At 37.1% G+C, this 16936-nt stretch overlaps 1 protein-coding gene across 1 annotated transcript; it reads left to right on the top strand.

Annotated features, from left to right (window-relative positions):
• Positions 1-5023: 5023 nt before the first annotated feature.
• On the top strand, positions 5024-9542 carry LOC132169282 (ankyrin repeat-containing protein At5g02620-like). Its single transcript, XM_059580341.1, has 5 exons — positions 5024-5099; positions 5288-5776; positions 5957-6076; positions 8411-8853; positions 8928-9542. Exons 1-5 carry the CDS (start codon positions 5024-5026, stop codon positions 9540-9542), a joined length of 1743 nt encoding a protein of 580 aa, XP_059436324.1.
• Positions 9543-16936: the final 7394 nt, after the last annotated feature.

The following is a 16936-nucleotide window of genomic DNA, read 5'->3' as shown; positions in this document are numbered from 1 at the left end:
AAGTTTCTTTGGTGGCACGCACATTCTGGGGAAGAGTTGTTGTGTGGTCGCAACAACTAAAGCAAACTAGGGTGCGGCAAGGCAAATTAAAGATCAATAGTTGGGAGAAACTATTGAAATATATGCGAATCGCTTTCTTGCCCCATAGCTATACCATGGGCCGAAAATCATAGAATTTGAGTCAAGGGCCTATAGCTGTGACAAAGAAAATAGAAAAGTCCTACAAAAAGGAGGCATCTAGGGAAGTGGCGGAGGTCAAGCATCAATTAGTGTCCTGATACATTTGAGGTACTTGCTGACAATTTCAAACTACATGCACCATGGGAGGCAAGGGGGCCAAGCATGTCATCGATCTAAGGAGTGGTATGAATGTAGTCTCGGAGCAAGCAGTTCGAAAGCTAGGGCTCAAGACCAAGAAGCATCCTACTTCCTATCAATTGGAGTGGCTCACGAAAGGAAACGAGGTAAGGGTATCTAAACATTGCCAAGTGTCCTTTTCTATTGGAGCTAAATATGTGGATCATGTGTGGTGTAAGGTTGTCGACATGGCTACATGACACATGTTATTGGCCAATCCGTGGCAAGATGATAAAGCTGCTATCCATGATGAAGCAAAGAACACGTACAACTTCATGGTTGGTAAAATCAGAATGACGTTGCTACCTAACCAAGAGGCGGAGCCAAAACCTTCACAAGGGGACGGTCAATCCTTTGTAGCAAAGCCAAAGTTGACGGGTACTGAAAGCATCATTAAGGGGGTGGTACCGGAACGGGAAAAGGAGGTGTTGGATGAAGTTGTCGACGTGTTCTCAAGAAAATTATCAAAAGAGATGCCCCCATTGCGAGGCATTCAATCTCAACTTGATTTGGTGTCGAGGTCTGACCTTCCTAATCATCCGCATTACAACAAGAGTTCTAAAGAGCATGATGGATTGAGACAACAAGTGGAAGAGATACATCTTTCAGAGTGCATTGCAAATTTTCATGAAGAATAGGAACCCTTGGAAGAGGTAAATCTTTCAGATAGTTTTGCAATTTTTTATGACAATTCTACATACCATGTGCTAGATAAGAGCACCGAGGATAAAGCCTTTATTTTGAAACGAGCGCCCATTAATTATGTTGATTTCATCGAAGTAGACGCTATTTTGTCAAATTCTTCTAACCAAATTTCTGATGAGATCTATATGGTGAAGGGGAATGTTCTATCAAAAAGTGACGGGGTCGTTCCTAGTTATTTGAAGATTTTCATGGCATATGGGAAAGACAAGGCACGAGAAAAGCATGGCAAGTCTACATGGCAAGGTGAGGTGCAGGGCCTTCAACATCATCGTCGCAGTCTGTTGATGATTAGAGCAATCACATTTCTTATGGGGTGTGGCCTTGTTGTGATTTTGAGAAGAGGAGAATGGAATGAGCTGACTAGACATCTGGAGGACCATAGAAAGAATCGGCCAAATTTGAGGACGAATTCTCTCCAACCTAGGGAGAATGATGTAGATCTAGGATCTAAAATGTGGTTTCTGAAATTGGTGTCCGGATAGGATTTTCACGTGTCCAGACATGGGCTGTGATCTTGGAGTTTCGGGAAATCCCGTCCGGAGAGAGCTGCGACCAGCTTTATTAGAAAAATCATAACTCCAGTTTTGGACATCGGATTGGAGCGATCTTGATGGCGTTGGAAAGACAATTCAAAGATCTACAAAATCATGTCTCACAAAATTTGGCTACTTTCGATGTTTACTAGGTCAAAACGGGCTGCTTATGGGCGATTAAAAAGTTGGACGAAAATAAAGGCAAGAATCCAATAAGACTTGATAGGTCTATTGGGGATTTTAATGAAGGTTTTATGCCAGCAATCCAGCAATCATATATATTTTATTGTTTACGTTATTTAAATTAGGATTTTATTTAATTGTAATTTTCCCTTTATTATTCTCTAACTTTTCCATAATAGGTTTAGGTTTACTTTTGCTCCAAGTTTGCTTATTGTTATTAATACAGCAGACCTAATACGTAAGAGGCAGAGTCGTTATTTTATCAATCAATTTTGATTAATCAGAATACTCAAAGTTGAGTTTATTCCTCTTTTCCTTCAAAATCTAGAGAGTATCTAGTTTTTGAATAAGAATTCTTAGGTCATTGATAGACTCAAGATCTGGAATTACATATCCGTTACTTTATTGTTATTCTTTGCTGCAACCCACTAAGTCGGGCTGCATGAGTTGGTATCAGAGCTCAATTACTTTCCATGAATGGGGAGAAGTGACCGTTGTGCAAACATGAAAGAGGTGCACATGCACACGGAGACAACACATAGGGAGCAACCGGCAATTCGCTTGCGGCACATTAGTGGTGGGCCGAACAGTTGGTGTCGCCAACCAAGACCGTGATTTGCAGAGGCGGAAGGCAAATCTATCGTTGAACGTTAGCAACACACGGAGGATCGACTTAGGGCTACGAGAGATCAAATTGAAGACCTTACTACCCAAATATCTGATTGGTGTGGTCAACATGGGAATGGATCCGAGAACCCTTTAGCTGAGCGCCGAATGCACGGACATCAACACCATGCACAAGCTCATACTATTAGGTGGGTGAATGGGTTCAAACTCAATATTCCGGAATTCTACAAGATCTACAACCCGAAGAATTTCTAGATTGGATGTTGGCTGTTGAAAACGTTCTTGAATTCAACGAGGTGCTCAATGAACGATGAGTCTCTTTGGTGGCACGAACATTCCGAGGAAAAGTTGTTGCGCGGTGGCAACAACTGAAGCAAACTAAGGTGCGGTAAGGCAAATTGAAGATCAATAGTTCGGAGAAACTATTGAAATATATGCGAGTCGCTTTCTTGCCCCATAATTATACCATGGGTTGAAAATCACAGAATTAGAGACAAGAGCCTATAGCTATGACAAAGAAAATAGAAAAGTCCTACAAAATGGAGGCGTCTAAGGAGGCGGCAGAGGTCAAGCATAAATCAGTGTCCCAATACATTTGTGGTACTTGCCAACAATTTCAAACTACATGCACCATGGGAGGGAAGGGGACCAAGCTTGTCATCATTCCAAGGAGTGGTATGAATGTAGTCTAGGAGCAAGCGGTTCGGAAGCTAGGGCTCGAGACCAAGAAGCATCCTACTCGTTATCAATTGGAGTGGCTTACGAAAGGAAACGAGTAAGGGTATCTAAACATTGCCAAGTATCTTTTTCTATTGGAGCTAAATATGTGGATCATGTGTGGTGTAGCGTGGTCGACATGGCTACATGACACCTGTTATCGAGCAAGCCGTGGCAAGATGATAAAGGTGCTATCCATGATGAAACTAAGCACACGTACAGCTTCATGGTCAGTAAAATCAGATTGACGTTGCTACGTAACCAAGAGGAGGAGCCCAAAACTTTACAAGGGGACGATCAATCCTTTGTAGCAAAGCCAAAGTTGATGGGTACTAGAAGTATCATTAAGGGGGTGGTACCGAAACGGGTAAAGGAGGTGTTGGATGAAGTTGTCGACGTGTTCTCAACAAAATTATCAAAAGAGATGCCCCCATTGCGAGGCATTCAATCTCAACTTGATTTGGTGTCGGGTTCTGACCTTCCTAATCATCCGCACTACAACAAGAGTTCTAAAGAGCATGACAGATTGAGACAACAAGTGGAAGAGATAAAACTTCCAGAGTGCATGCAATTTTTCATGAAGAAGAGGAACCCTTGGAAGAGGTAAATCTTTTAGATAAAAATAGTCATAAGAAACTATCTAAAAGATTTACCTTTTCCATAAAGAAGAGGAACCCTTGGAAGAGGTAAATCTTTTAGATAAAAATTGTCATAAAAAACTATCTAAAAGGTTTGTCCTTTGATTTGAATGCTGCGCCAATTAATTATGTTGATTTCATCGAAGTAAATGCTATTTTGTCAAATTCTTCTAACCAAATTTGTGATGAGATCTATATGGCGAAGGGGAATGTTCTATCAAAAAGTGATGGGGTCATTGCTAGTTATTTGAAGATTTTCATGGCATATGGGAAAGACAAGGCACGAGAAAAGCATGGCAAGTCTACACGGCAAGGTGAGGTGCAGGGCCTTCAACATCATTATCGCAGTCTGCTGATGATTAGAGTCATCACGTTTCTTATGGGGTGTGGCCTTGTTGTGATTTTGAGAAGAGGAGAATGGAATGAGCAGACTAGACATCCAGAGGAGCATGGGAAGAACTGGCCGAATTTGAGGACGAATTCTCTCCAACCTGGAGAGAATGATGTAGATCCAGGACCTAAATGAGGTTTCTGGAATTGGTGTCCAGACAGGATTTCCACGTGTCCAGACATGGGCTGTGATCTTGGAGTTTCTGGAAATCCCGTTCGGAGAGGGCTGTGACCAGCTTTATTAGAAAAATCATAACTCGCGTTTTGTACATCAGATTGGAGCGATCTTGATAGAGTTGGAAAGATAATTCAAAGATCTACAAAATCCTGTCTCACAGGATTTGGCTAATTCCGATCTTTTCTAGGTCAAAACGGGCTAAAAAGAGACGATTAAAAAGCTGGACGAAAATAAAGGCAAGAATCCAATAAGGAAAGACTTGGTAGCTCTATTTGGGATTTTAATGAAGATTTTATGCGAGCAATCCAGCAATCGTATATATTTTATTATTTACGTTATTTAAATTAGGATTTTATTTAATTGTAATTTTCCCTTTATTATTCTAGAACTTTTCCATAATAGGTTTAGGTTTACTTTTGCTCCAACTCCGCCTCCTACCTAATATGTAAGAGGCGGAGTTGTTATTTTATAAATCAGTTTTGATTAATGAGAATATTCAAAGTTGAGTTTATTCTTCTTTTCCTTCAAAATCTAGAGAGTATCTAGTTTTTCAAGAAGAATTTTTATATCATTAATAGACTTAAGATTTGGAATTACATATCCGCTGCTTTATTGTTGTTCTTCGCTGTAACCGACCAAGTCGGGTTGTATCATATTCCTATCAGCTTAAGCTTACGGGTCAATGGTGATTTAACATGGTATCAGAGCTAAAGGTCCTGAGATTGAACCCTTATGGGTCAATGGTATTAGAGTATGATATCAGAGCCAAAGGTCCTAAAAAGCTTAAGCTTTTAGGAAATTGTGATTTAACAGCAGATACGTAAGGTCATGAGATAAACAGCAGATACTTAAAGCTTTTAGGAAATGGTGATTTAATAGTAGACACGCAAGCTACTCATGAGATAAACATGATTTTTCACTACAAGTTATAATTAATAAGTTTGTTTTTTGTTTTCCAGGAGAAAGAACATTAGATGAATACCGTGCCCAGTGTGGTCCCCTACTTCAAGCTGCCTTAAAGGGTGATTGGTCGGCTGCTAACGCTTTTCTTAGACAATACCCAGGCTGTGTTCGAGTTCCAATAACGAAACAGCGTGATACAGCACTGCACAGTGCAGTAGCTGTAAAAGGCACCTCTTTTGTAGAAGAACTGTTGAAACAGATGAATCCAGATGATTTGCAATTAAGAAACATAAATGGAGCTACAGCCCTTCACGTTGCTGCTCAAACGGGAGATGTAAGAATCGCTAAGAAGATGGTGGAAAAAAACAAACAACTTCCATTGATGAATAATAGCCAAGGAATGAAACCGCTTCACGTTGCAGCTCATCTAGGACACAAACACATGGTCAATTATCTATTCTCATTCTCTGTGACTTCTTTTGAGGACTTGACTACCGTTGACCGCATTAATCTCCTTCATTATACTATTACCGCTGGTTTTTACGGTATGTCCTATGTTTTACTAATTGTGTGTTTGAGACAATCAATTTATTAGCATGCTATTATCTTTCGGATGGATTTTTATACAGTTAGACAAGTTACCACTTCTATTGCAATATTTTTATGGATTTTCGAACCAACATTTTTACAATGATCAGAGAATTTTTTTTTTTTTTGATGCACAGGTATTGCATTGCAAATTCTGATAAAGGATCCGAACTTAGCAAATGCCGATGCTGGCACTGAATTTAGGCGAAGAGCTTTGGCAGAGTTGGCCAGAAAACCTTTTGTCATTGGCCGCCAAAGTCAGCTATCATTATGGAAAAGGCTCTTAAATTCCTGTTAGTTTGTCTCCAACCCATTCTTCTTTAAATATAACATTGCATGATATCTACTCCCTAGTCTATGAGAAATTCGGAAAAGATACGATCATGCATTTTTTATCTGATTTTTATTAAGAGAAATGCTATTTTTTTGGTCAATCTCCCCTATATATATATATATTTGTTTGCAACAACAAACAACAATAGAGTTATAAATAGTGTCACAAAAAGCCTTACATCAATCATTCATCCAAAACATCTCATGAAACATCATTAAATAGTCATAGTATTTACAAAATACCTTACATTAATCACTCATCCAAAACATCTCATGAAACATCATTAAATAGTCATAGTATTCACAAAACACCTTACATCAATCATTCATCCAAAACATCTTTTTTACTTTTAAAAATATTATCTTTTTGCCCAGTAAATAAAATACTTACCTTGATCCACTTAGGTTTTCTTAACAACCTTGACCCACTTGCAAATATCTATGTATTTACATGATAAACACATAGTTAAACTCTATTATAGGCTCTAATAACTCAACTTCACCAAGATACTTGAATCCCACAAGCATCTCTCACAACAAGGGAACCCATAGAATTCTAGGGTTTCCATTTGACCACATTTTCGTTTATAATACTAACCCATAGAGAATCTAGAGGGTTAGCCACTTCAAAAATACTTAAATAAGCACTTGGACAAAACTAGGGTTTTGGGTCTTACCTTGATCTTTGATGAATTTCAAAGTTCCAAGCCACAAAACTCCAACCCAACGCTCAAAGAATGTTTAGAAGTCTTCTAAACACAAGAACCCCAAAGAAATTCGAGAGATTGAGCAAAACCCCAAAAAATCCAATTCAAACCAAGAAAACTAAGGGTTTATGGATTCACCTCAAATCAATCGGTGAAAACAACGATCTAACCTCATGAAACACGTTCCCGGGGTTGGATTTGTCTTAGGAGACCTCAAATAATCAATACCTAAGCTTTGGGTACAAAACCTAGGAGAGAGAACAGAGAATTCGTGTGGAAGAGGAAGAAAGGGGAAGAAAATGAGCTGAAATCACGATTCAGCCATTTATACCCGAGCCGTGACTAGACACGTTAGTGGGATGTCCTGACAGCAAAAATTCCTTGCCTTGCGTGTCTGCAAAGCTGTCCTGACACATTAACTCCATGTCCGAACACCACTCCGCAACTTTGTTTCAGTGACTATTCCACAGCCCTTATTTCCACTATAAACATTTAAGTAAATGTACAAAATCGAACTCCCACTAGATCAAAATTTAAAAATCCAGTTTTAGTGCAAAATATGATTTTCGGCAGCTCATGACAAAAGGTCCATCGATTTTCACCAATGTAAACCCTTTCATAAAATCCCATAAAATCACAATTGATTATCTAGTGTATGAGGAGCAATAAAGGTAAAAATTATCATGAAAATACCAATAATTGAAAAAGTCATTTTTCAGACTTAGCCAAATTTAGAACGGACAGTTTTTCCATCTAATTTTTCTTGGGCGTTACAATGAATGTTAACTAAGTCGAGCTGAGTTTATACTAGTATTTATTGTTAATAATTAAGACTAGTTTCATGTTCACGAATGACCTTTTTAATAATTAAGTCGAACTCAAGTCGAGTCCAAACATGTTAATGAGTAGCTCTATTGATTTAACAGCCCTATATAGGAGGATACCCATGAGAAGAAACATATTGATAGAAAAATTGATATCTTGAGCCCACATAATTATCCATTATAAGAACTCGAAAAATTTTGTGTTGAGTGTTACATAAACTTTCAATATATTTGTTACTCAGATTTGAATTAATCAATATGGTATTTTCAAAAATGAAGAGGCTGAGGTAAGTGACAAAACTGATCACTATTGAGCTATAGAACTGCATGTTTAGCCAATATAATAATCAAGTCAATATATCTATTGATATCTCCCTATAGAACCAAAATCTTACTTCATCTTGAAACACTAGTGATTAATTGTCTTTTCTTTCCTAACGTAGTACATATTTTAAAAGAGATTAAAGTCTCAATTTAATCAAAGTATGATGATTTTCACTATATACAACTTACTGGCTCAGGAAAAAAAAAATACACCTTACGCGGCATTTAATGCGTTACGTTCTCTGTGCTTTTTTTTTTTTTCTTTTTTTTTTTTTAAAAAAATTTTTTTATAAAACTTTCAATAGCATCTCTTGTTATGGATCAATCTTGTTAAAATAATTTATAGATTCAATATTTATTTTTACCAAACGATCTTTGAAATACATTATTTTCCTAATCTTAGGGCACAAAGGGATGTATACCAATGATTTGATGGGGACACTAGCCCATCAGATAGTTGAACGGCTTTGGAACATGGTTAATGAAGTGCCAAGGGAACGTTTTTCATCAAAACTGGTTCATGATTATATGACTTTACTTGTTGAAGCTGCAAAAGTAGGAAATGTTGAATTTATAATGATAATCGTACGCTCTTATCCCGATCTCTTATGGCAAGTAGATGAAGAATACGGGAGTTTATTTCATGTTGCTACTTTATATCGACAAGAGAGTGTATTCAATTTAATAGATAATATAGGTAGCATGAAGGAAAATTTTACAACCTATATCACCTTTAAAGGTGATAACATGCTGCACTTTGCTGGAAAATTGGGTGCTAATTCAGATCGATTAAATACCACATCAACATCAGCTCTTCAAATGCAACAGGAATTGTTGTGGTTTAAGGTGAGTGTTAATATAAATTATTCAATATATATATTTTGTATTTTTGGTTGTTCATTTACACCTTGTTATTGTAGAAAATAGCAAAGATTGTGCCGCCTTCATATGTTTACATGAAGAATTCCGAGCATGAAACACCTAACGATATATTTATAAGGGAACATAAAGTGTTGTATGAAAAAGGTGAAAAGTGGATGAAGCAAACAGCAAACTACTGCATGGTTGTGGCAACATTGATTGCTACTGTGGTTTTCACTGCAGCCTTCACTGTACCCGGTGGCAACCATCAAATAACAGGGAAACCTCTTCTTTTGAATAGTATTTCGTTTAAGGTATTCTTCATATCAAATGGCATAGCATTGGTCTTCTCTTCAACTTCGATCTTAATATTCTTGTCAATTCTCACGTCACGTTACGGAGAGAAGGATTTTTTCAAGTCAATACCTCTAAGGTTACTGTTTGGACTTGCTGCACTCTTCATCGCTATAGCAGGCATGGTAATAGCCTTCAGTGCAACCTTCTTTTTGGTATATTACAGTGAAGCAAAATGGGCTCCGATTCTTATTACTTCTTTGGCTTCTATCCCAATAATTCTTTTTGTTTTAGCACATTTTCGACTTTATGTTGATACAATTCACTCAACATACTGGTCTAGATTTCTTTTCCGGTCACACAAACGTAAAATTTTCTAGTGGAAGATGCTAATTGGGAAATTGATGAATAGAAAATATTGTCAGAGGTGATCAAGGGATTTGAGTGAGGAAGCCCAGGGAAAGAATAGAGCAAATCAGGACTTTGAATTTTTCATTTGGTTATTTCCATTAGGACTTTTCCTTTGGTTTATGTGATATATGTATTTGGCATTGTATTTACCTTAGTAAATTGAAAGTCTCTTTTAACACAAGTTTCAGTCATGGCCGAGTGAGTCTCGCTTACAGATTGTCTCATGTTAGATTTTTATTGTTTGAGAACGAGTAAAATTTTGATCAAATGGCTCTTCTCCAATATTATTTATCATATATATATATATATATACACACAAAAAATATAGGTAAATATCGTCCTACATTAATTGTTCTAATATTAAAATAATTAATAAGAAAATTCGAAAAATAATCACATAGTCTTAACTGTTAAATATAATGAGAACTCACCCAATGAACTAAAGTCTTCAATTCAACAAGTGAAACATATAAATAATGTTGAAAAAACATTGACGATTGGCGTCTGAATGTTGTCTTCCCGAAATTCTACCATAATTACACATTCGAGTTTTTGTTTAATAAGAGAAACTGATGCGGTGTGACTTAGTAGGCTGCAGCAAAGAACATCAATAAGCAGCAGATATATATTTCTAGATCTTAAGGCTATCAAGTAATCAAAGAAATCTTCTTAAAACAATAGATACTATCTAACGTTTAAGGAAAAAACACAAAAGAAACTTAACTCTGAGTATTCTTATTCATCAAAATCAAGAATAAACAACTACTTTCTGTAGAGGCTATAAGCATATATTTATAATCCAAAACCCTAAATCTAATAAAATATGACATAAATACACCCAAAACTCTAAACCTAATAAATTAATGAAATAAAGACTCCCAAAACCTTAATCCTACTAAAACAATGAAATAAAGTCGGTTTAAGTAATTAAAAACAAAAAAGATAACACAATGTCCCGTGTGTGCTCGATTGTAGGCACAAGGGCGATCGATCGCAGACCTAGCGCTCGATTGCAGTCACAGCGTGCTCTCAATCGCAGTACCAGACGCTACGACTGTTATCCAATCTGCATTATTCTCTCCTGGTTGGAGAGAATTCGTCCTCAAATTCGGCCAGTTCTTTCCACGGTTCTTCGGATGCCTAGTTAACTCATTCTACTCGCCATTCCTCATGATCAAGACAAAATACCATCCCACAATAAGCGTGACACTTCTCATCATTGAAATTCCTTGATGGTTGTTGTGAAAGCCCCCCACACTACTTGGCAATATCTCGAATTTGCCGTACTTCTCTTGTTCCTTCTCTCTTCCACATGACATGAAAATACTCTAGAATGTGTCAGCCATTGTTTCCCTTGTGAACATATAATTTTCCTCATCCACATAAAACTCATCATAATCTTCATTAGGAGAATTTAAAATATCTTCAACACCAAGGAAATCAACATAATCAACCTTTTCACCATTAAAATTAGGCAATCAACCTCTTCACCATTATAATCTTTACTTTATAGAATACATAATCAAATGCAATGGCCATAGGCCAGATGCCCTCTCATGTATGGCCTAAGGTGAGCAACTCGAAATAAACTAAGTAAAACTTCACTTAAAAAATCTTTTATATATAAACAGAAAGATTGTTATTTTCTACAAGCCAGACTTTCCCTTAATTAACTTCTTTTCTTCCTTCTACTTTATGTCCCTGAACTTTCAAGTTATCTCCCAAATTTATTGATTTTACTGTTGATGATCATACATGATACACACAATCAAATGAGCTATGGACAATGCAGTTGTTATTTTATTTTATTTTATTGTTTTATACTTTTATTACATTTATTGTTAAAATTATTGTGGCTGTAAAGCTGCCAAGCAAATTGTTTATTCTGTAGTATATGATTTGGAAAAGAAAAATAAAAGATAAAAGTACAAGATGTTGTGCCTTAATTTGGTTGATTGCATTTTATTACAACTTTCGTTTATATTAGCATCCAATGATAGATAGGATTGTGCTCGGATTAAAATAATTAATACGGGAATTTGAAAAAGAATCACGAAGTCTAATTTACTGTTAAATATTATTGTTGGGTTATGGATCAGCCATGGTCAAGCCCAACAGAGCCCTAACCCGGTCCAAGGCATAAGCCCATTAAAAACCAAGTCAACAGTTTCACCAAGACTCAATCAACAGTCATCACCAGTTCACCACATCATCAACATACGTATCCTCTCCCCATGATGCCACCAAGGCAGCTGCTCCCTAAAAGCCTATAAAAGGGAGTTCAACACATTCGGTATAAAGGATCAATTTTTATTCTCAGTATTGGTAGCTCATGCTGCCTTCAGACTCCACTACTAACTTAGGCATCGAAGAGTCTCGGCATCCGGCCTAGAGATCCCTTTGAAGCTTTTTTTTATGTTGTAGGAGCCTGAAGATCGACAGCAAAAGACACCCCGAAGAACATGAAGATTACACCAATCAAAGACTATTGGAGGAAAAAAAGGGCATCAACAATATGAACTAAAGTCTTCAATTCAGTAAGCGAATCCGATAAAAGTTTCAATGCCATTTATTATTAAGAATATTGGTAAAATAATTATATAAATTTAATATTTCTTTATTACCAAACCATGTCTAATTTCTGAATAGATTCAAAGGGATTGGTAGAAAAGATTTGATGAAGACATTAGCCCATCAATTAGCTTAACTTTCAAGTTATCTCCCAAAGGTGGAGATGTTGAATTTCTAATTATACTTATCCGCTCTTACGCAACGCTCTTAACTGTTTATCTACTGCCAAAGCTTTCTGGAAGTAACATTGAGACCCAACCCTAGTATCCAAAATCAAGAAGTGTACGCATGATTCCGAAAATAAGGAACAAAAGTGGAAAAGCAAAAGGTAAAGTCACATTATTTAACAATGATGGCCATGCCACATAAATACATTACTATTTTCGTTTTTCTAAAACTGCAAATTGGAAAGTTACACATGCATGCATTCATCACGAAAACCAGTTAGCATTACAAATAATTGAGGGTTGATCATATCATACTAGCAAAATATTAGTTTTAGCCTATAAATTAGACTTGGTTCCTATCAAAATAAACTTATGTATATCTACCCAAAGCCTTGTTGAAATAATCTGGAACATTGAGAGTATTTGTTGGTGGTCTTGGGCCTTAACCTCAAAAGCTAGTTCAAGAGGTGAGGCTTTTCCTTATACTTATAAATTGACCACTAGCCCCTTCCACAACTGATGTGGGATAATCCCAAAAATCTCTCCCTGGTTGAACCTGGGCTCTGATACCAATGTTGGTAGTCTTGAGCCTCTCTTAACCTCAAAAGCTGGCTCAAAAGGTGAGGCTTTCTTGTAAACTTATAAATTGACCACCAGCTCCATCCACAATTGATGTGGGATAACCCCAACAATCTCTACCTCACATATCGGGCCCTAGGTCGGAGCACTGTTAGACTGAGACTCGTTGGTTGAACCTTATCTCTGATACTAGGGTTGGTGGTTTTGGGCATTTCTCAGCCTCAAAAGTTAGCTTGTTGGTGGTTTTGGGCATTTCTCAACTTCAAAAGTTAGCTTAAGAGGTGAGGTTTTTCTTTACACTTATAAAGTGACCACCAATCTCTTCTACAACCAATGTGAGATAACCCCAACAATCTCCTTCTCACACATCGGACCCTAGGTTGGAGCAGAGAAAACTCATTTCTCCCATGGACTATTGGGCCGAGACTTATTTGTTGAACCTGGGCTTTGGTACCAGTCTTGGTGGTCTTGAGCCTCTCTCAACTTCAAAAACTAGCTCAAGAAATGAAGTTTTTTCTCACACTTATAAACTGACCACTAGACTATTCCACAACCGATGTGGGATAACCCAACAAGACTAAATCCTAACATCCAAAAATTATGAAGTGTACCAATATACAGCACAAGTATAATACGATCATCTACTCTTTTTTTAGATCGTCCACGTGTGATGCTCATCATTGTCATGCCCCAAAGTCCACAGCAGCACATAACACCTACTTAGACCTGATTTTACACCTTTTTAAAATATTTCCTTCTTCCTACTCTTTTCACCTAAGAACCAATTGTTCATACCACCAAATCATTTGTAAACATTAATTAAAGCTAGATAACAACCCAAGAATAATTAATAATAAAACACACTTCCTCATTAAAATACTTTGTAGCTGTAAAAGACAATAAATTAGAAATCACAATTCGTCTATAAGATTTATTTCCCATGCCAATAGCATAAACTGGGTCCAATATATTTAGAACGTATACACTCCCAAGTCTCAAATTGCAACAAAACAAATAACAAACTCCATGACATACTTATATATTGAATTCACTCCAACATTTAGCTATTGAGGATCTCAACCTTTTAATAGGTAAAAAAAAAAAAAAAAGGAAAACAATTCCTAATAGGAAAGGAAAAACTCAATCTTTATTGAAAAATGAAACTACATAATAATTTTTTCAAATTTCACCTGCATCATGAGACTACCTGCTTAATCTGAAAAATTTAAAAGAAACAAGGATTAGCTAACACCCAGTAAGTAGCATATATAGATAGTGGGGTTAGAGGAATTGAAAGTTTAGACAAAATAATGTTTCATAGTCCAAAATACTCATGTGAGTAAATAAAATTCCCATAAAAGAATATTTTTGCAATAATTTATCCAACGTCACATGATAAGGTAATCACCCTTATGCCACGAAGACATCAGTTAATCGCAAACCAAGGATATATTTACAAAAATGCTCACACTTTAGTTAATTTCCATGTAAAATTCCATAAACAAATATTGATAAATTCTCATTAAACTTTGATAATGCCCAAAATTCCAAAACAAAATCAAGTGGAAATTGAAACTTGATAGTTGTTCGAATAATGGTTGACTGTAAAAGAAAAGCTTTGAACCATAATATTTCTCTTTTCCATTCTTGTTCATTTTTGGGAGAGTGACGTCATGGCCGGCCTTATGTTGAGTAGAAAATTTTGGTCAGGATTGAGTGGTAAAAAATGCTCAAAACTACCCATTTTCTTTTCTTTTAAGGTCAACCACTATTCAAAGAATGTGAATGTACTGATTCACCCACTTCCAATCAATAGAGAGAAATATTTGGAGGCTGTGAATGTAAAAGAGACGTGACGGAGGAATTTTTGTCTGTGTTTTCTTCAAGCTTGTGAATTGTTGAGGAATAATTCTACATTGCTTGTAGACAAGACCTTGGGCATATTTATAAGGAATTGACAACCCTTTCCTTTAGAACTGGTTTTATGAGATGTGTTAAGCCCATAAATTTTTTCATGGTATCAGAGTCTACCGCAGGATAAATGGGGCCCACACTACTTACTTTATGACAAGGACCGGAAAAAATACCGGCCTGCATGTGAGGAAGGATGTTGAGGAATAATCCCACATTGCCTGTGGACAAGACCTTGGGCATATTTATAAGGAATGTGCAACCATTTCCTTTAGAACCGGTTTTATGAGACGAGTTAGGCCCACAAATTTTTTCATGAATGCTTTCTCTTCTATATTCAGAACCTCCAAATATTTTTTCTGGAAGTAAAGGAGGAATGAAAAACTTTCTTTCTCTGTTTATTGGTAGTAATTTTAAGTGGTCTACTTGTGTCTTATTTATATCCTACTAAGAATGATGTGGCTATTAAAATCATTTATTGGTGGTGGATGAAGAAAAAGTGTTAAAGTAAATGTTCTAATTATTATGGGCGATCACTGTGCATGTGATTTAAGTGAGAATTTATTGGATTGAGATCTTCTCCATTTTGTAAGACCTAGTTGGAGTATAGTGAAAAACTTTTGAGAATCAAAACTAGGGAAGAAGAAGAGTGTTGCACTGAATTTTTCCAGCTTCGAAGAACCTAATGGGGGCAACGGTTGGTGCAGCCTTTGAGGTGGTGCTTACTGTTTTGTCTGTATTCTATTAGGGAGAAGGTGGAAGAGGGTGTTGGCTGTTTTGTTGGCTTACGAGTTTTTCACAAAGAAGTTTTTGGTACTGTTTCCGGCTTTTACCGATCAAGTATTGTTAACATTTTATCTCTAGCTTAGATCTAAAGGAGAAGGAATTATTTTTCATGATATTTTGAGATCGTGAAAGGAAAATACTTGTTTAGACGATCGGGAGATTTTAAGCGCAATGGCGGATGATCTTTCGAAACTGTGGGAAGCATTATCTCTGTTGAATGGAGATGGCGTTGAGGTTGCTATTCAGGCAAACGATGTGCAAGGGGCTTTCACTAGGGGAAAATCGTGTATTGTGGGCAAACTAGTGACGGATCATATAAAGAGCAAAGAAACAATCAAAAAGGAGCTTATGCGATGGTGGAGGCTGTCGGGAGACCTAACGTTCAAAGTGCTTGGAGATAATTTATTTTTGATTGAATTTGAACATGGGGGACAAAGCACATGTATTGGAAGGGAGACCCTGGGTCTTTGAAGGCTACCTTTTCTTGGTTGAGGACTTTGACGGAAGGACCTTTCCTTTGGATCTAAATTTTGACAAACCATCATTTTGGGTGAGAATGATAAATCTGCCCCTAGCATGCATGGGGAGAGAGGTGGGATTAAAAATTGGAGCTTCAATTGGTCTTGTGGAGGAGGTGGACATTGACTCAGATGGTATCGGATGGGGAGAATCTTTATGGGTGAAGATCCAAATCGATTTGTCGAAACCTCTATCAAGGGGACAATTGATGAACTTTTTAAGGAAATCAACTTTGGTGGCCTTTCAATATGAAAGACTCCCAAAATTTTGTTTTCAATATGGAGTCATCACCCATGGAAAGGAAGGGTGCCCGAGTAGAAGCAATCTCTGGAATAAGGATGAAACCCCTAGATTTGATCCAGGGCTTAAAGCATCATCCCTAACAAGAAGAACTGAATTTTTGTTTTGGAAGAAATACTGGTAGAAGAGAAAATACAAGCTCTGTTCTGAACAAAGTTGATGGTTTTTCCAGGCGTAAAGCTCTGGAGAGCAAAACGAGCCATGGCCGGAAACACCATTCCTCAGGCTCCGCCGAGGACGACGAACGGGAAGGCGTTATCCTGGAAAATCAGCGTCAATCCTCCAAGAAAGGGGAGGGCAGATTTTCAGGCGTGAATTAAGGGAATTTTGATAAAAGATTTCATGGGACTACGAAGCCAAATAAGGATGGAAAATCTGGAGGTAATGGCGAGAAACAGCAGTCAATGAATATAAATGAGAAGGGGATTCGCAATCACGAGGGAGTAGAGCCAATGGATTTAGCGGATAACTTATTGCCAAAAGATTTGTCCAAAAAGTCGTGTGCTAGTGCTTGGCCCGTGGGCCACTCT

This window comes from Corylus avellana, chromosome ca2 (genome assembly GCF_901000735.1).
Source record: "Corylus avellana chromosome ca2, CavTom2PMs-1.0".
NCBI classification, from domain to species: Eukaryota; Viridiplantae; Streptophyta; class Magnoliopsida; order Fagales; family Betulaceae; genus Corylus; species Corylus avellana.
This window is presented reverse-complemented; position numbering and strand designations above follow the sequence as displayed.

Bases quoted from the DNA above. Each gene is read 5' to 3' on its own strand.
- LOC132169282 (XM_059580341.1), top strand. From the start codon at position 5,024: ATGGTATCAGAGCTAAAGGTCCTGAGATTGAACCCTTATGGGTCAATG. The intron at 5,100-5,287 runs GTCCTAAAAAGC...TTTGTTTTCCAG, and splicing joins GTATGATATCAGAGCCAAAG to GAGAAAGAACATTAGATGAA. The intron at 5,777-5,956 runs GTATGTCCTATG...TTTGATGCACAG, and splicing joins TATTACCGCTGGTTTTTACG to GTATTGCATTGCAAATTCTG.